Source organism: Scyliorhinus canicula, chromosome 6 (genome assembly GCF_902713615.1).
Source record: "Scyliorhinus canicula chromosome 6, sScyCan1.1, whole genome shotgun sequence".
In the NCBI taxonomy this organism is placed as follows: Eukaryota; Metazoa; Chordata; class Chondrichthyes; order Carcharhiniformes; family Scyliorhinidae; genus Scyliorhinus; species Scyliorhinus canicula.
In genome coordinates this window covers 139850406-139870824 of record NC_052151.1, presented here as the reverse complement: position 1 = coordinate 139870824, position 20419 = coordinate 139850406, and the positions used below count along the sequence as shown (strand labels likewise).

Below are 20419 nucleotides of genomic sequence, written 5' to 3'. Positions count from 1 at the left end.
AGAGTGTGTACATAGAGAGAGGGTTACACTGAGATGAGAGAGAGAGAGTGTGTACATGAGAGAGAGAGTGTGTACTCGGAGAGAGGGAGACAGAGTGTGTACCCGGAGAGAGAGAGATAGTGTGTACCCGGAGAGAGAGAGTGTGTACACGGAGAGAGAGAGAGAGTGTGTACATAGAGAGAGAGTGTGTACATAGAGAGAGAGTGTGTACATAGAGAGAGAGAGTGTGTACATGAGAGAGAGAGAGAGAGAGTGTGTACCCGGAGGGAGAGAGACAGTGTGTACCCGGAGAGAGAGAAAGAGAGAGTGTGTGTACCCGGAGAGAGAGACTGTGTGTACCCGGAGAGAGACAGAGACAGAGTGTGTACCTGGAGGGTGAGAGAGAGTGTGTCCCCGGAGAGAGGGAGACAGAGTGTGTACCCGGAGAGAGAGTGTGTGTACCCGGAGAGAGCGAGTGACAGTGTGTGTACCCGGAGAGAGATATACAGAGTGTGTACCCGGAGGGAGAGAGAGAGAGACAGAGTGTGTACCCGGAGGGAGAGACAGTGTGTGTACCCGGAGGGAGAGAGACAGTGTGTGTACCCGGAGAGAGGGAGAAAAAGTGTACCCGGGGAGCGAGATAGAATGTACCGGGGCGGGGGATAAACTACCCAGAGAGAGAAAGAGTGTACCCAGAGTGAGAGAGGGAGAGAAAGAGTGTACCCGGGGAGAGAGGGAAAGGGTGTACCCGGAGAGAGAGAGACCAAGTGTGTACCCGGGGGAGAGACAGAGAAAGGGTGTACCCAGAGAGAGAGAGAAAAGGTGAACCTGGAAGGCCGGAGGGGGGGGGGGGGGGGGGGGAGGTGAGAGAAAGAGTGTACCCGGGGAGAGAGAGAGAAAAAGATTGTACCCGGGGAGAGAGTGTACCCGGAGAGAGAGACAGAGAAAGAGTGTACCCGTGGAGATAGAAAGAGTGTATCGGAGAGAGAGAAAGAATGTACCCGGGGAGAGAGGGAGTAAGAGTGTACCCGGGGAGAGAGGGAGAAAAAGTGTTGGGGCCTCGGAGATCAGGATGCCATCTCACCACAACAGGGAGTTCCGGCGAGAAGAGCTCCCCATTGTTAAAAAAATTGTGCTATGTGTGGCCTCGGCAGCGCGTCCCTCGATCAGGCCTCTTATTGAAAGCGAGGAAAGTGTCAGGAAACGCGCAGCTAAACGCACTCGCTCGGGGACTTTGCTCCTTTTTGGGAAGATTGTGCCCAGGATTTACATTTTCAAGTCCATGTTACACCTCCAGAGAGGGAGAAGGTTGACTAGCTCAGCAAAAAGTGAGGCTTGACTGTCGAGAGAGTGGACCATAAACTGAGAACTCCCCAGGGACGGAGAGGAAACTGCTCCTAACGGAGAGACCAAACTGTGCCCAAGGAGAGAGATTACCGTACCTGGTTAGAAAGGAGGATCTGCCTGGCAGGAAGGAAGCTTTTCCAAAGAGGGAGAGGTGGTGTCAGCGACTGACATAGAGGTAATAGTCGGGGTGAGGAGTAGAATGTTGGAACAGAAGAGTTTGGGGCAGCACGGTAGCATGGTGGTTAGCATAAATGCTATACAGCTCCAGGGTCCCAATTTCGATTCCCGGCTGGGTCACTGTCTGTGCGGAGTCTGCACGCGTTTCCCGTGTGTGCGTGGGTTTCCTCCGGGTCCTCCGGTTTCCTCCCACAGTCCAAAGATGTGCGGGTTAGGTGGATTGGCCATGCTAAATTGCCCGTAGTGTCCTAAAAAGTAAGGTGGGGGGGGGGTTGTTGTTGGGTTACGGGTGGATACGTGGGTTTGGGTAGGGTGATCATTGCTCGGCACAACATCGAGGGCCGAAGGGCCTGTTCTGTGCTGTACTGTTCTATGTTCTACCTTCATGTTGACACTTAACACACCACTTTCTGACTCCGGCAAGGATGCTACCAACCGAGCCAAGCTCATCACGGGTTACCTATTTGAAAAAACTTAATTTTATTCTCCTTTTTCACATTTTCTCCCAAATTTGCACCCACCAACAATAAACAATAATCAATAATGAATGCAATGTCAATCCCCATATTAATAACAACAATCCCATCCTCCCACCAAACCCCCAAACATTAGCCTGCATGTTAACATAAACAAATGACATAAACGAATCAGGAATCACCCATAGTCACCATTAACACATACAATCCCCCCCGCCCTAATGTTCCATTTAATCCAATTCTCGAAAGCACATAATGAATGACACCCATGAATTGTAGAATCCCTCCATCTTTCCCCTTAGTTCAAATTTGACCTTCTCAAGAGTCAAGAATTCCAGCAGGTCCCCCGCCACATCAGGGCACAGGGTGGAGAGGTTGCTCTCCATCCCAAGAGGATCCGCCTGCGGGCGATCAACGAGGCGAAGGCTACAACATCTGCCTCCGCACCCGTTTCCAACCCTGGCTGGGCCGACACCCCGAATATGGCCTCCCGGGGGCCCGGGTCCAGTTTCACGTGCACCACTTTAGAAATTACTCTAAAAACCTCCTTCCAGTAATCCTCCAGCTTTGAACAGGACCAAAACATATGAATGTGATTTGCGGGCCCCCCTCCCCTGCAACGTTCACACATATCTTCTACCCCCTCAAAGAGCCGGCTCATCCTCGCCCTTGTGAGGTGCAGTCTATATACCACCTTCAGCTGCATCAGACCCAACCTCACGCAAGAGGTGGAGGCGTTCACCCTCCGGAGCACCTCACACCAGAACCCCTCCATACCCTCTCCCAACTCTTCCTCCCACTATGCCTTGATCCCATCCAGCGGTGCCCTCTCCTCTTCCAAAATAGCCCTGTAAACCGTCGACACTACCCCTTTCTCCAGTCCCCCTGTCGTCAGCACCTCCTCCAGCAATGTGGAGGCCATTTCTACCAGGAAGCTGTCTCCTTTCTGCCAAAGTCTTGAACCTGCATGTATCTAAATATTTCATCCTGCTCCAGCCCATACTTCCCTCCCAGCTCCTTCAATCCTGCAAACCGACTTCCATGAAACAAATCATTTAGTGTCCTAATTCCTTTCTCCTCCCATCTCTGAAAATTTCCATTCCACTTTCCTGGCTCAAATCTATGGTTCCCCTGAATCAGCATTTCCCTTGACCCTGCCCCCAACCCAAAGTGCTGATGAAACTGCCGCCAAACTCTCAACGAAGCTATTACTACCGGACTCCCTGAGAACTTCCCCCGGGCCGTTGGGAGCAGTACTGTTGCTAGCGCCTTCAATCCCGACCCCCTACACAAACTCTCCTCCATTCTGACCTACTTGGAATCAACCCCTCTGACCCAGCTCCACATTCGCCGCCCAGTAATAATACACAGATTTGGAAGACCCAAACCCCCTGTCTGCCTTTCTCTCTGTAGTTGCACCCTTCTAATTCTGGCCGCCTTCCCTTCCCATATGAACGAGGTACTCATCCCTTCAATCTCTCTAAAAAATGCCATTGGCAGGAAAATCGGCAGGCATTGGAAAATAAACAGAAATCCAGGCAACACGTTCATTTTAACCGCCTGTACCCAACCCGCCAGTGACAAAGGGAGACCATCCCACCAAACTGGAAATGTTGTACCTACGGAGACCCCCCCCAATCCCGAGCACCCTGCACCCCCAGGTATCTAAAGTGAGTCCCTGTCCTATGGAATGGCAACCCACCCCTGCCCCCACCCCCGGCCGATACACCACAAAATACACACTCTTGTCCGAATTTAATTTGGATCATGGGTTACCTTAAGTATTTAAAAGAAAATCCCTGTATCCTTGACTATCTGATTGAGATATTTTTGCCGTTTTTATAGGGAAACCCAGCAGCCAGTGCCCTGAAATAAAAGCTGAAATCATGGGAGTGAATGACTTGTGGCAGATTTTAGAGCCTGTAAAGGAATATGTTCCATTACAAAAGCTGAAAGGGAAAACGTTGGCTGTGGACATGAGCTTATGGGTTTGTGAGGCTCAAACTGTGAAAGGCATGATGGGAACCGTCATCAAACCACATCTCAGGTAACAAAATATTAAGTACTATATATTTTATTTTGTTCTTTCAAGGGATGAGTGTTACTGGCAAGACCAACATTTGTAGCCCATTCCTAATTGTCCTTGGACTGAGTGGAATTGTGGGGCATTTCAGAGGGCAGTTAAGTTACTTGCTCTCTTTTTGTTTCTACATCTTCGTATTGTTACCGATGAAGGGAGTAAGTTCTGTGCATGTCTTAACCCCTGACTTAATCCCCGTCACTAGCAGAGCGAGAATACCCAGAGATGCCCCTTGATTTTACTTCCCACCGTGAAGCACCTGGTCTGTCCAATGACACACTGAGATCTATCCATTCAAGAAATTAACAAAAGCATGTTTGTTATTACTCTGTAGCACAGGTTATCCAATGCTCTGACCAACTATACCTCCAAACATGGTCCTATAATGAAAATTGGTGTGGATGGGGCGATTGTAATGAAGTGGGAATGTTATTGGACTAGTCATCCAGTAGCCCAGGCAAATGCCCTGGGTACATGAGTTCAAATCTCACTATAGTAACTGGGAGGATTTAAATTCAATTAATAAATCTGGAATATAAAGCTAATCTCAGTTGTGGTGACCATAACAACTATCAATGATGGCTGTAAAAAAACATCTGGGTCACTAATATCCTTAAGGGAATGAATTCTGCTCCCCTTACCTAGTCTGGCCAACATGTGACTACAGACCACAGCAGTGAGGCTGTGGGGCCATCTTAATTCTGCACGAAATAAAGAAAATTAATAAGCCACTCAAAAAGAGAACAGTTATCCAATTTTGCTTCCTTTCAATTACAGAATTCCATTTAAAATCAACATACTGTTGGGGTAAATAAAAGCCAAATATTGCAGATGCTGGGAATCTGAAATAGAAACAGTAAAGATCTGGCTTCTGTGGAGAGAAACAGAGTTAATGTTTCTGGCCAAAGTGATCCTTCTACGGAGCTATCGGGGTTTCTTATTTCAGAGCAATTACTGCACAGAGGGGGACTTCAGAATTGATATTACAAAAGTAAAGATATCATTCTTTATATTAGTTTATTTTTGCAGCTAATGTCTGGATCAAAAACTATTCTGGCAGGCATTCCATATTGATGATATTATTGATGTTCAGTAAAAAAAAGGAAACAAATACTTAGAACGATCAACAGTAAAGAAAAGAGCATGTTAATATATCAAATTTAACCTTTGATCAGAACATTGATGTTCAGTATTTTTTTCCTGGTTTACATTTGAGCATTATTGATGTTGATCTATGATTTGCTCTAATTTTAGAAATTTGTTTTTTCGCATTTCATGTCTCACTTTGATGGATGTGAGACTTGTCTTTGTGGCAGAAGGAAATGCACCAAAGCTGAAGGCTGATACAATAAATAAACGGAATGAGGCAAGGCGTGGTTTTCCCAGAAAGCCAAGAAGCTCTGCTGTTCAAACAAAAAGAACCCATTTTAAATCTGTTCTTAAAGAGGTTGGTACTATCTCAGAAGTAAACATTTATTTCTAAATGAAAATAATTACTTTTACAAACTAGTACTTATAACTTTACAAGCTGACAATCTAAATAAAAATCACAGATTCAATGTTTAGATTTGTTCTCAGAATGTGAGAGCCTGTTGATACATGTTATACTTAAATGATCTTTCACAAATTTTTAAAGTTAAACGGGGTAACATTGGGCTCAGTAGAGCACTCAAAAATGGCATCTGTTTCATTCTTGTACACTTCTAATGCAAAGCATGCCTGTGCAGTCAACATCCACCAATTGTATGTATAGCAAGATGTAACAATTAGTCTGTGGGAGAAATGACAATTGCCTATGTGTCATAGTCCTTCGACGCTAGAAGGTACTGCAATTAGTTCAAAGTTATCTGAACCTTTGTTTTACATGCAGGGAGACAGACTTTCGTCAAAACGGAGGTCTCATAAAAAAATCAGAGAGCACTGAGGGATCATATAGAATCATCTAAGAGTTCAATTCAAGAAATTTGGTAAACATGAGAGAGTGTCTTAGGAGATGGAAAGGCTGGTAAGACAGTAGGTCATGATGTCTTAAATCTGACAATGAAATTGTTGAGGTTAATTTCTCCTGATAATCAGTATTAATTACAAAATCAACTCATCGACTATGAAAAATTGATAGAAGTAAATGTACCTTAAATGCTTGTGTGTTTTGTGATGATCGTTCTGAGTAATAGTGTGGTGCGTCAAACGCTGGATAGTGGTAACATGAGTGATGACATATGGCAGAAGTATCACATCCATAGGCTCACATCCACTGGCCAATTGCCAAGATTGGGTATTCAAATGATATATATTCTAGAGGGTGGCCAATGAATGAATGGGTTCCCGTACCAGCCTCCCCGGACAGGCGCCGGAATATGGCGACTAGAGACTTTTCACAGTAACTTCATTGAAGCCTACTGAAGTGACAATAAGCGATTTTCATTTCATTTTCATGAATGGAGGTATATGGGGAGCGGTTGAGGAATCTGGATTTGTACTCGATAGAGTTTAGAAGGATGAGGGGGAGTCTCACTGAAACTTACAGAATACTGAGAGGTCTAGGTAGAGTGGACATGGAGATGTTTTCACAGGTATGAGAGGCTAGAACCCGAGGGCACAGCCTCAGACTTTAAAACTGAGATGAGGAAGAAGGTGGTGAATCTGTGGAACTCATTGCCGCAGAAGGATATGGAGGCAAACTCACTGTTTTTAAGACAGAGATAGATAGGTTCCTGATTAATAATGAGATCGGGACAGCACGGTGGTGCAGTGGTTAGCACTGCTGCTTCACGACACCGAGGACCCGGGTTCAATCCCGGCCTCGGGTTACTGTCTGTGTGGAATTTGCATATTTTCCCCGTGTCTGCTTGGTCTCACCCCCACAACCCAAAAAGATGTGTAGGGTAGGTGGATTGGCCATGCTAAATTTCCCCTTAATTGTAAAAATAAGAAAAAAGGATCAGGAGTTACAGGAGAAGACAGGAGAATGGGGATGAGAAACCTATCAGCCATGATCAAATGGCGGAGCAGAGCCAATGGACCAACTGGCCTAATTCTGCTTCCATATCTTAGAGTCCCCATCTCATCAGGCCAATGACTTCCTCCAATCTCATGTCTGCCAATGGTCCTGGATGACCCTCCCAGTGAGTGTCAACACCGCTTCAAACCGAATCAATGCCACTAGATTTACCACACCCCTACCAGTCCAGCCTTGTTCTCAGGCATTATAGGCTCCCTTCTCCTGAAAAATGCATAAGATTGCAGCTGCTAGCACTGTCAGCTTATTTAATGGCATGTCGCTGACACATTATTAGCAAAATTGGCAGCCTAGATGCTGAGCACATCCCTCATCTGCACAGTCTGCAAAAACACCACCCTCCAAAACTGAACCAAAGCTTTAAGAGCACACTAATATTGTTGCTGACGGCAATGTCTATGGTACATCATGCTGCCTTGGAGCTCCAGTCAAACTCACTTTCCCCCTGCATTTGTGATAGTTCCCTGTAGCACACTGGCACATACTCACTCTGGCAGCCCTCATGAGGTCATTGAGCCTCTTCAGGCATTGACACCAGATTCTCGTCACCAGCCTTCTCGGCTATCTCTTCCAAGCACCTGTCTTGGTCATTTCTGCTCTTCCCACTGGATGGAATCAGCTGCTGAAGTTGTTTTGATACTGCACGGAGGAGGGTTCTGAGAGAGTCATCATTCAATGGAGGGGCTGGTTTAGCCCTTATCCTCTGCCTCTCTCCTTGCTCCAATTAGGCAGACATCTCTGGAGGGAAACAACAAAACAACTGCTTTCTGCAAGGATGTGGAAAACCTGTTCAGTTTTAAAAATAAAGCCTCCTATGTTCAGTGACAAAGTTTTCACATAGCAGAACCCAAATAAATGCACACTCACCTTAAGAACCTGCAAATCACTGAAGTCACAGTAAGTTTCCAACCTATGAACAATACCGGTATTTTCTGGGTCTCTTGACATTGTTCTTTGCCGAGAGCCCTTTAAATTACTGCCTGTGACCTCAACCTGATTTATGGCCAACGGCCTCGGAGCTCAGATATCCAGCACTCCACCACTGATTGGGTGGGGTGAAAGCTTCAAAGCCACCCTACGATTTCAAGTACCCGAATTTATTGGACGCATTTTGAAGGCAGCATGGAAGTTGGAATATCTAAAGCAATGTATTTTAAAACTCTTCAAGCATGACTCCCAATTTTAAATTCTACTCTAAACTTATTAATAATACATTTTGCAAATTCCACTGTACCACCCCTTAAGAAATCATCATGCATCATGAAGATTGCTGAATATTCTTCCACTAAAACAATGCAGGATCTTGTTCAACACTACTATTTTGACCAAAACATATGACTATAAATACCCCTGAAGCGTCATTCAGGCTATAGTTTTCCTTCTGTATCTGCTGTCTTTTTGCATGGCTGCAGTAATACCTCTCCCACTCTCAGCTGCAGAAACGTAGCTTTTATGTCAGAAGACCTACACATCCATGAATGTGTGGCTAGAAGAGTCAAGGAGTTCTAACATTACTTTTCCAGCTTGCAGTCTCATCTGCAAGAACATTTTCAATACAAATCCACTCATAATAATAATAATCACTTATTGTCGCAAGTAGGCTTCAATGAAGTTACTGCAAAAAGCCTCTAGTCGCCACATTCCTGCGCCTGTTCGGGGAGGCCGGTACGAGAATTGAACCCGCGCTGCTGGCCTTGTTCTGCATTACAAGCCAGCTGTTTAGCCCACTGTGCTGAACCAGCCACTCCCCTCCGAGTAGGAGGGAGATCCCTCGGAATATGCAGAGCAACATCTGTCCCATGCACCATCGCAGATACTAGTACTTCGGCGGAAATTTGTGCATCAGAACGGGACATGCATTGTCTGATGAGAGCACCTCACTGTCACATATGCAGCTGCTAGAGAGTGTGGGGAGTCAGCCGTGGGAAGTCGGAGGAGTGCCGAGGGTGATCCAGAGACCAATTCCAAGTCAGATGATCAGTCTCTGGATTCATTCATAAGGCAGCTGATGCTGGATATCCAGCATGAGGCCCCTGGTGATTTGTCAGGTATATCAGAGGGGTTATGTGCTCTGGCCCAGATTGTGGAGATGTTCATCAAGGCATGTGAACTGTGATCACTCATTCTTTGGAGTGCCAAAATTCCCCTATGGATTGGCAAATGAGCTGGAGGAGCAAACCGAGTGCATTGCAGACGAAATCGTCAGTGTGTTCTCCAACCCTCCCAGGCTGTGAGCTGGGGCCTATAGCCAGGGAGACTGCGAGTATAGGCACAGACCCAACTCCTGGGATCTCACCATAAGGGGGAATGACCTAGTGATCCTAGAGCCGGATGAAAAGCAGCAGCTGTCTTCACCTGGAAGAACCTCTCGGGGCAATTCTGATGGGGACAGCATCTCCTCCGTCCATCCGCCATTAACACTGTCCTTGTGGGGTGCCGCAACAACAGAAGATCTTCCTGCTTCTCCGTGGCAGGCAGCTCAAGGCCACAGCTACACAGAGGACACCCGTTGAAGTCATCCAGGGCTAGGTGGCAGATCAGCAGCCTCCCTCTAGTTCAAAAGCAAACCCTGGAGGTTTCCACACACTGCTTGCAAGGAACCTGTCACAAAGACGTTTAGTGAGACGGTAACCTTCAGATCTACAGGTATCATGTGCCCCCCAATGCAATTCTAGTAGATGTACCCTGGAAGCATGTAACAAAGCGATGTGACTGTGGGGCTTGCTAGCCTGAGTCTTCTCTTGCATTGCGTCTCTAGCATCTGCAGATAGTTCAGTCGCTGCCTGTACATTCGAGGAGCTACATTAGACCTTCCACACCTCCGATGAGGGTGTATGATCCCTTTCTTACCATCTAGGCCTAACACTGCTCTGGCCCTTTATGTATCACCAGTGCCCTTCTTCCTCTCACTCTCATACTCCTCTCTTCACTGGAGGTTGTGTCTCCCACTGAGACCACAATGCCCATTTTTCTCAGCTACTTTAATGTCTTTGGTGATGGAGAAGAAATAAATAAAACATTCATCATGCGCATAAAATGCCTCTAATGAATATAAGGTTTAAATGGAAACTTTGTTTCTTGCATAAAGCACTCCAAGCAGTTGCAGAACTCCAAACTGTTGTGATGAGACTTTGGGCTCAGTTGAATCTTTTTAACCTGCCTTAACAAGCTTACTCATTAAAAATACAGGGAGCCCACATGGTATAAAACATGCTCTGCAAGGTTATCTTTTCCATTTGCCAGCTTATTGCTGACAACATATTTTGAGTCGTTAATGACATTAAAAATCTATTTAGATCAAATCTGAATGAGGTGGGCAGATGCCCAATTTTTAATCCTGTCCGCCTGCCATATTGTACAAAATGATTCCAAGGAACATGAACATGACGCAACATCATCATGCCTGATAATATGTCGGTGGGAGTGGGGAAGGAAGCATACTATTTTGCCTCTTGTTTAGCTTTTCCTATCTGGAGAGTAAATTGAAATGGCTTTGATTTAACAATATGCCCCATTGACTGAATTTGAAATAAACAGGTATTGCTAACTTAGAATGATTTTTCTTTGTCTTAAGGTTACTTTTCAGATTAAACAAAACTTACAAACCATATAGTTTAAATTCAAAATATTTTTTCCCCTTTAAATAAAACAGTTGTTTCAGACTGGCCAGCCCTGTCTACTCTAACTTTAGTGATATCTTATCACATTGTACTCCATCCTGACTCCATTCCTGCTTCAGCTAATCTGCTGCTGAAAACCTCATTCATGCCACTGTTGTGTCCAGACTTGACTGTTCCACATACTCCTGGATAGCAACCCACATTCTACCCTCCATAAACTTGAGATCATCTGTAAATTTCTCCCCTAAATTTCTCTCCCACTCTATCTCGCTTTTGTTTCCTAAAATATTCCTTAATACCTACCTATTTGACCAAGTTTTTGGTCATCTGCCCTTAAATCCCTTATGTGGCTCTGTCAAATTTATAATGCCCCTGGGAGGTGCTTTGTGGTATTTTATTGCATTAATAAAAGTGCTATATAAATACAAGTTTTTGTCATCTCTCTAACTCCCAATTTAAATCCTGACCAAAATGTCCTTGTAATTGTAGAATGTGTTGTGATTTGTTTGGTTTCTTTTTCAGTGTTGTGAATTGCTGGATTGTTTGGGCGTCCCATGGGTTTGTGCAGCTGGTGAGGCTGAAGCTATGTGTGCCTATTTAAATGAACATGGATATGTCGATGGTTGTATCACTAATGATGGTGATGCTTTCTTGTATGGAGCTCAAATTGTGTACAGAAACTTCACCATGAGCACCAAGGTACCGCAAAGTGTGATTATATTTGCAATATCATCAATAACTGTTTCTTAAATTAAAAACTATTGCACATTAATTGTCTTTGCAAACAGTTCCTGTTATGTATTGTCTGTTGCTGACCTATTTGTTAATTAGTTAAAATAAAATAGCAGCAATTCGGAGCTGAACAGTAAAGAAATTGCAAATCAAAAGCAAAGAAAATGAAATGACTCAAACTACCAATGTGGAACTACTAAAGATTTATAAGAATTAGCAATTATGAATGGCTAACAAAGCAAACGTACCACAAAAATAATGCTATGGAGTTTCTGCTTGTATATAGAAAATCTCTTTGTACACAGTACAATCTTTTTCACCATTCTTCATTTTCCATCATTCACCTTATCCGTACATTATTGGGTCGTAAAATCGAAACAGTTTAATTTGCAATTATCTCTAGATATAGCTCATGATACCACAGTATCATTGTGGTACAGTAGTTAGCACTGCTGCCTTGCAGCTCCAGGGGCCTGAGTTCAATTCCATCCTCGGGTGACTGTGTGAGTTTCCACTTTCTCCCTGTATCTGTGTGGGATTCCTCCGGCTGCTCTGGTTTCCTGCCACAGTCCAAAGATGTACAGGTTAGGTGGATTGGATAAATTGCTTCAGTGTCCAAAAGGTTAGGTGGGGATACGGGGAAAGGGTGGAGGCGTGGGCTTAAGTAGGGTGTTCTTACCAGTGCAGACTCGATTGGCCGAATTGCCTCCTTCTGCACTGTAAATTCTTTGATTCCAGTGGAAGAATTCGGTTCTCCTGGAAGGAAACATATATGTCTCAGTTTGTACATAGCAGAAATCTAGTGAGAAGATGTCTTAAAAATAAGTTCCACATTGGGCTGGATAGTAATATTATATTTACTTAGAATACTGAGTATAATCCTCTCCCTTCCACTTCTTTCACTTTCTGCATCCAACAGATTAGATAACTCTGGGTTTTCCCAAAGTAAGGGTTCTCTTTCTGTCAATAGACTGTTTGGTAAATGAAGGGGAGCTGGTTGAATGCCATAGGGATCATCAAGTGCATGGACCAGTAAGCCGATATTGAAAGATCAGGGGTGAAATGTTCCACATCACGCCGCAGGCAGCGGAATTACCAATGAGGTGGAGAATCTAGCATCATGTAGGAAAACGGGATTGGCACTGACCTGTTTCCGATACTTTGCACCCCCACCCTCTCCCATTAAAACCCATTAAACCCATTTTCACCCACTTAATGGACCCAACACCATATTCTTGGACCCGCTTGATTCTCCAGTCCTCTGGGACGGGAATCATGTGGGTGAGAATCACTACTGGTCCTTACAAATGTGTCCCTAACATGGTGGACCTCGCAGTGAGCCAAGGTGGTAACACTTTAAGGGAGTTTCCCCCAAAGTCCATCCGAGCCCCCACCCGATCCCCAGAGGAAGCCCCGCAGAAGAGACCGCCCCGGACTGGAAGCGAAAGCTAGAGAGCAGTCAAGACAGAGGCAGAGTCAGTTAACCCTCACCTGAGCAATACACCTGCTGGCTCAAACACAGGAAGCACTGCCTGTCAACTCCTGGAAAGAGAAAACCAGTCAGCTGGGTTTAAACCCCTTCAGATCTTTGATCTGCAAGCAATTCATTCATTTCTCTTTGATATTGATTTTACAAGGCTGTGATTGACAGCTTCCACGCACCCCAGTTGTGAGCATTGTGTCATTCATCTTCTCTCATGGAGTAACTCTGAAATGCTCTAGCTGCAATGTTTATAAACATCAAGCTTTGATTGATAGCTCCTAGACTACTTCAAACAGAGTTAAGTGCTGTCAATTTCCAGCTGACCACTTCAAAATCACTCCACCTTGAAGGAAGTTGATTAGAAAGCACTAAATTCTGTTTGAAGTGGTCCAGGAACTGTCAATTAAAGCTTGATGTTTACTCAACTGTGAAAGAAGATGAATGGAACAATGCTGACATCAGGGGTATGTGGAGACTGTCAATCACAGCTCCGTGAAAATGAATGGCTTGCAGATGAAATATCTGAGCCGGTTTAAACACAGCTGACTGGTATTCTCTTTCCAGGAATTGACAAGTGCTGTTTCCTGTGTCTGAGCTGGCAAATGTGTGTTAAAGCAGTGTTTTTTTTCACTGCCTCTGCCTGAGCTGCGCTCTAACTTGCAGACAAGGGTCTCTCTTCTAGTGGGCTTCGTAACAGGGGCCTCTCTTCTGCAGGGCTTCTTGACAGGGGCATCTCTTATTCAAGGCTTCTTGACACGGGCCTCTCTTCTGGGGAGGGGTTCCTGACAGGGGTCTTTCTGCTGGGGCCATCCTGACAGGATGATGGGGAGGGGGAGTATCTCTTATTTAGGGTGTCTGTGGGGGACAGGGCAGGTCATTCCCGTACAGGAGGTAGGAGGGAACCTAGAAAATCTGGGGGTGGATTGGGGGTGAATTGCGATGAAAGTGGTGGGGGTGGGGGGAAGGCAGTTGCAGGACGTCGCTATCAAGCTACCTGCTCAAAATGGCGGCCCGATAGCAGAATCCCTCACAATCCTCACCATGCATAAATTTGCATGGGAAAGATTGGGAATCACTTCCTGATCAGGTGCAATTCAACTCTGGCGGGAGAACAGTCTTCCAAACGGAGAATTTTGCCCAAGATCTTTCATTTCCACAACTCTTATCCCTGCCCCTAAGGAAAAATATAAACCATTTTATATTTGTTTTCTTTTTATTTAATAGGACTCTCATGTGGACTGCTATGAAATGTCGGTAATTAAATCCAAATTGGGCCTTGACCGAGATGCACTGATTGGTTTTGCAATTTTGCTTGGCTGTGATTACTTGCCAAAGGTAAAGTTATGGATATAGTAATAGTGAAATGCAGTATGTTGCACTTACATCTTTTAACATTGATCCTTCAGCCTAATCAGTGAAATTAAATTTAAATTAAAAGAAAAATACAATTTGGAGTACATGTAGTGTCCTTATGAATTTGTTTAACCAATGTGAAGCATGGAAGTTAGATGCTTGTGTGGGGAGGTATTGGAGATGAAATTGGTTGTTTGCATTGGTGTTGGAGTCACTGTTGTAATTTTCAGTAAATGACTTGGGTGACTAAGAGATTTGGTTTATAGTTAAGCATATCAAAAGAAAATAAGACATTTAGGCAAGTTATTTTCTAAGCATACATCATTGAGTTGTAAAAATCGAATATCAGTAGGATGTGGGACAACAGTAATGGAAGATTTGAAAATAGAACTGAAATGATTACTTGTTAGTGAAGAGTGACTTCCGTGTGTTGGGAAAACATTCTGTTGTATTATGAAAACCTTCACTGATGCTGACAAAGATTCTAATATTATTTCCAGTAATGGCATACCCTGCAAAATGGTTAAATAATTTGATACAACTAGATTTAAAATTGTCCCCAATTGTCATAAAATCTGAGTTTATTGGTTGTTAATATATTTCTTAATTGTACTTTTCTCTTGAGTATTTTAAAGTTTTTAAAAGAAAACGTAAGTATTCATAAGTTTTTTTTTTTAATGTACATTTTTTATTTCTCATTCTAGGGAGTTCCAGGGGTTGGGAAGGAACAAGTTTTGAGGTTGGTTGAGACGATGAATGGACTGAGCCTTCTTCAGAGGTAAAATAATATCCCTTGTCTCCTTGATCACCTGTTCTTTTGTTTGCTGAAATAACATGAATAATACAGTAATTAGGCTACCCAAACATCAATAACTGTGAAAGTAAATGGATAAACTACAATTATATATAAAATGATGCTTTACCTGTGTTCATGATTCCATCCCCTTTCTTTCTCCTCTCTCATCCACATTGTCCAGTTATTCTACGTAATGTCTAATGCAGCTATTTTCTGGCTATTGTAGCTTCAAATATGTTCTACTTTCTTCTTCTGTCTCCATGTTCCCACTTCCCATTTTAAACATGTGGAGTGCTTTCCTTTTTTCTAAAAAGTCTTTCCCTCAGTTGATAAAAATATTTACAGTGAATTTTGAAGGCTGATATGGGCAAATCATTAAAGATTCAATAGTTTGTATTTACTGATTCCAATTAGTGACAATAAAAAGAAAAGTTAAAATGTGAAAGAAAGTGACTGTTGTTAATCTTTCTAGGTTTAAACTCTGGAAACTTGAGTTTGAGGATGTTGCTACTCATGATACAGCTGTTGAAAAGAAAGCACATTGTTCAGTGTGCCAACACCCAGGTAGCTAGCTCTCCATTTAATATGCTCTTCAAATCACGACATAGAATTCTTGTGAAATCCACATTTAAAGGCTTGCAACAAAAAAAAACGAGTAAAGTCCAGGAAACATTCAGGCTCCATAAGTTTACAAATGTAAAAATAAATCTCAGATGCTGTGATTCAGATTATCAGGAGGTGCAAATATTGGAAAATGGAGTGGTTACCCATATTTTGTTAGCTTCAAGCTGCCCCAAACAGTTCAGCTTTGTTGTGGTATAAAGCACTTTCTGTGACTAAAGTTAATGGGTGATGCATCTAAACTCATTTTAACAAATCAGTATACAACGTTACTGCAGAAGAACAAGAGCAATTTTTCCTCTTAAATCATGTACCAGCTGCTATACAAAAATACTTTATCTTCATACCCATTCTGTGGATAACCCGAATGAGTGAGATTGTCATGATGGAAATTTTGTGCTGAGGAGTCATGTGTACAAAAAACAACTGTTCCAATTTTCCATACTGATCAGTTCTAGTGTAAACTGATAATTATTGTCATGCGAGGGTCCCTTTAAGAAAGGTTTCTCTCTTATTACATGACTTCAGTGATGTCATTGTGTGGGTGGGGCTGGGCTGTGGATTTGTGAGTTTTTACTTTTGCTTTGAGTTTTGGAGCTGGTTTGTGCTCTGTTGAGTTTTTTTACTTTCGTTTTCACATTTGGCTGCTGTAGACTCAGATAGAGAAGTATTTTGGCCTGTCTCTCTATTTTCAGTTTTAAAGAGTTATTCCAAGGAAGAAACCCAATGATTATAGTTACCTGCTGTTTTGGTAAAAAGGGGTTTTTGGTTTATGGGATCTTGTTATTGAATTGGAACAGTTAAGGGAGAATTCACTAAAGGTTATACATAGATTACTGTAGCTGTGTGGGGTATTTATGTTTGTAGTTGATAACAATTCTTGCTGTGTGTGTTTATACAAATGTTAACTAAATTCTTAGAATAAAGCTTGTTTTTTTATTAAAAGCACCGAAGAAGTCTATTGAATAACACCTGAAAGACAGGCTCTTCTGCTGGAAATGGCAAATAGAAGACATAAAGGCCACCTGCTGGATTTTAAATATCAAACCCACTGGGGGAATGTAAAATCCAGCCTATTATTTCACGGACTGAAACCCAATACATTTTCCAGTTATTTTGTTTCAGCTCCTTTGAGCAAAAACAGTTTAGAAAAATGTTCCAAAATGCTTTACTGAGGCATAATCAGACAAAAAATGGCACTGAGGTGAAGAAAGAGACTAGCAGGTCAACCATTGAAAGGAGTGTGAATTAAGAACAATCTTAAAGGAGAGAAACTGAGGAGTTCATGGAGAACATTCCAGATTGTGGACTTAAATTGGTAATGCCTGAAGTAACTGCATGATGAAAATGTATAAACCATAGCTTAATCATGCTGTCCATTTCTTAGTTTTATTACAAAGTATGAATTGCACATTTTTCTATTGTATTCCATATAGGATTAGCTAGGGAGCATGCAAACAAGGGCTGCCAATTGTGTGCAAATAATAAGTGCTGTTTACTGCATGGAAATGACTATCTGTGCCCGTGTGATTGGCATCAGGCAGAGCGGAAGAGGAAAATCAGCTTGGTAGAGAGAAACATCAAAAAGTAAGTACGTTTATGCTGTAGTGTGCACGCTGCAGCATTGAGAGATCTCCTATAGTATGTTATTTAAATGACTTTTTTCATATCAGTTCTCATACATATTAAAATATATATTATACAACACCACGGTATTCAGTGAGATGCCTGCCTAACAGTTTAATCTGATTGTCTACCCATTCACCTGTCACTTTTCATTCACCCGTGAAGCTCGTTAATCAAATTGTTCAATATGTTTCAAATATCCTTCCAGCTACTTAGTTGTATTGGATTAGTAGGGCATTTCATGTCCTAACAAGCATCAGTATTTGAAAAAAACACTTCGCAAGCATAAAATTATTCTGCAAGCCGCCCCGGTGCTAAATGTATCCTAATGAAAGATAAAGAATTATCAGTTATGTAAATATATATTTCCATCTGACAAAACGTTGTGTCATATTGTATGCAAACAGAATTGTTAACTTATCTTTTCTGAAGATTGCCAAGAAAACAGTTTGCATATTTCCTCCATGACTCAGTGTTTCTGCAGCAGTATTGAGTGTTGCCAAAATATTCTACTGAAGTAAACAAACTTATCTCTAAACTGTAATGATGACATAGTCCAGAGTCTCCTATGTGTAAATGTGTGTGCGAGAGAGATGGGTATATATTTGTGCATACAAAGGAGCTGCGTGTGTGTGTGCATGCGTGCGAGAGCTGGGTGTGTGGGTCAGGTGGTTACGCACGCACACAAGAGAGCTGGTTGGCTGCGTGTATGCATGAGAGAGAGCTGTGTATGCATGTGCGAAAGAGAGCTGGATGCGTGCGAGAGAGAGCAGTGTGTGTGTGTACACGTGTGCGAGAGAGCAGTGTGTGTGTACACGTGCGAGGGAGAGCTGGGTGTGAGTACGCGCGTGTGAGAGAGAGCTTGGTGGGTGTGTACATGTGAGAGAGAGCTGAGTGTGTATGCGCGTGCAAGACGGAGCCGGGTGCGTGCGCACGTACATACGCGTGCGTGCGTATGCGAGAGAGAGAGCGAAAGTGAGAGAGCTGTGTGTTTGCATGTTCACGCGAGCAAGATAGCTGGGAGAGTGTGCGTGCGAGAGAGAGCTGGGTGGGTGTGCGCGGATAAGGGAACTGGGTGCACATGTGCGCAAGAGGCGCGCACACTCGAGAGAGAGCTGGGTGTATGGGCGTGCGAGAAAGCTTGGTGTATGTGCATGTGTACGCATGGACGAAAGAGCTGTGTGTGCTTCTGAGGGAGCTGGGTGTGTGCGTGCAAGGGAGATGGGTGTGCGTGCATGGAAGGAAGCTGTGTGCGAGCAAGGGAGCTGGTTGTGTGCATGCCCACGAGAGAGCTCGGTGTGTGTGTGTGAGCTCGAGAGAGAGTGCTGGGTGTATGTGTGTGCAAGAGCTGTGTGTTTGTGTGCGTGCGCGCGAGAGAGCTATGCAAGTGCGTGCGAGAGAGCTGGATGTGTGTGTGTGTGTGTGTGCGCGCCTGAGAGAGCTGGGTGTGTGCGTGCAAGTGAGGGAACTGGGCGTGTGCATTAGCGGCGAGGGCACTGGCATATGTATGTGCGCGAGAGAGAGAGTGTGTGTTCGCAAGAGAGAGCTGGGGGTATGTGTGAGTGCGAGAGCTGGGTGTGTATGTGTGCGTGCGCGTGCAAGAGCTGGGTGTGTGGGTGGGGGGTGCACGGGAAAGAGAATGCTGAATGTCTGCGAGTGCGTGAGAAAGTGCTGTCTGCGTGCCGAGAGAGCTGTCTGTTCGCATGTGCAAAAAAAGTTTGGAAGGTGTGCGTGAGAGAGCTATGTGTGTGCGCGTTCGAGAGAGACAGTTGTGTGTGTGTATATGTGTGTAAACGCGAGAGAGCTATGTGACTGCGCACGGGCACATGAGAGAGCTGGGTGTGCGTGTGCACGCATGTACAGATGAACTGGATGTGTATCTGAGCATGCGCGTGTGAGAGCTGGGTGTATGTGGGGCGGGTGGTTGCATGCGCACACGAGAGAGCTGCGTGTCTGCGCATGAGAGAGCTGTTTGTGTGTGCTCGATAAAGAGCTGTGTGTTTGCGTACGAAAGAGAGCTGGGCGTTTGTGTGCGTGTGCACGAGATGGAGCTGGGAGTGCGTGTGCGCATGCGAGAGAGCTGAATGTGTGTGTGCATGCATAAGAGAGCTAAGTGTGTGTGGGTGTGCACCTGTGCAAAAGAGAGGGTGCTGGATATGCATGCAAGAGTTGGGTGTGTGGGTGGGGGGTATGTATATATATATATATATATATATATATATATATATATAGCATGCACGCTAGAGAGAGAGCTGGGTATGTGAACGTGCACTCGAGAGGGAGAGCTGGGTGTGTGAGCGCGCACGCGCAAGAGAGAACTGGGTGTGTGAGCGTGGCACGAGAGAGCAGAGTGTGTGTGCGCATATGTACCAGAACGTTGAATGTGTGTGTGTACGCATGCGTGAGAGAGGGAGCTGGGTGTGCGCACACAAGGGAGCTGGGTGTGTGCGCACGCACGCGAGAGAGCTGGGTGTGTGCGTGCGAGAGAGAGAGCTGGATGTGTGTGATTACGTGGGTGAGAGAGAGAGCTGGATGTGTGTGTTTACGCGCGCGCAAGAGAGAGCTGGGTGTGTGTACGCACGTGCGAGAGAGAGCTTGGTGTGTACGTGCGAGTGAGAGAGAGCTGGGTGTGTATGTGCGTGCGAGAGAGAGCTGGGTGTGTATGCGCATGCGAGAGAGAGCTGGGTGTGTATGTATGTACGCGCACAAGAGAGAGCTGGGTGTGTGTGTGCACGTGCGAAAGAGAGCGCAGAGTGTGTACGGGTGTGCGAGAAAGCTGGGTGTGTACATGCGCGCTAGAGAGAGAGCTGGGTGTCTGAGCGGGTACAGGAGAGAGCTGGATGTCTGCGCGCGAGAGAGAGCTGTGTGTTTGCGTGTTCGTGCGAGCGAGATAACTGGGAGACTGCGTGCGGGAGAAAGCTGTGTGCACACACGAGAGAGATGGGTGATGGTATACGCGAGAGAGAGCACGCATGAGAGAGCTGGGTGTGTGTGTGCGCGCGCATGTGGGAGAGGGAGGGAGGTGCGTGCGCGAGAGAGCTATGTATGCGTGACAGAGAGAGCTTAGTGTGTGTGTGTGCGCACACACACGAGAGAGAGCTGGGTGTGCG

The 20419-nt window shown here is 44.6% G+C and overlaps 1 protein-coding gene across 4 annotated transcripts in view; it reads left to right on the top strand.

The window, feature by feature from the left end:
* Nucleotides 1–20419, top strand: part of LOC119967537 (flap endonuclease GEN homolog 1) — a 43647-nt gene that overhangs the window by 5003 nt on the left and 18225 nt on the right. For 2 of the 4 annotated variants that reach the window (XM_038800219.1, XM_038800220.1), the window contains exons 2-8: nt 3825–4026; nt 5314–5506; nt 11221–11397; nt 14138–14248; nt 14971–15044; nt 15535–15626; nt 17120–17270. In XM_038800219.1, coding sequence (XP_038656147.1) covers nt 3825–4026; nt 5314–5506; nt 11221–11397; nt 14138–14248; nt 14971–15044; nt 15535–15626; nt 17120–17270 — 1000 coding nt within the window. Of the gene's footprint in view, nt 1–1062; nt 1502–3824; nt 4027–5313; nt 5507–5929; nt 6065–11220; nt 11398–14137; nt 14249–14970; nt 15045–15534; nt 15627–17119; nt 17271–20419 lie in introns of those variants that run through there. The other 2 variants (XM_038800221.1, XM_038800222.1) reach the window with 2 other exon arrangements.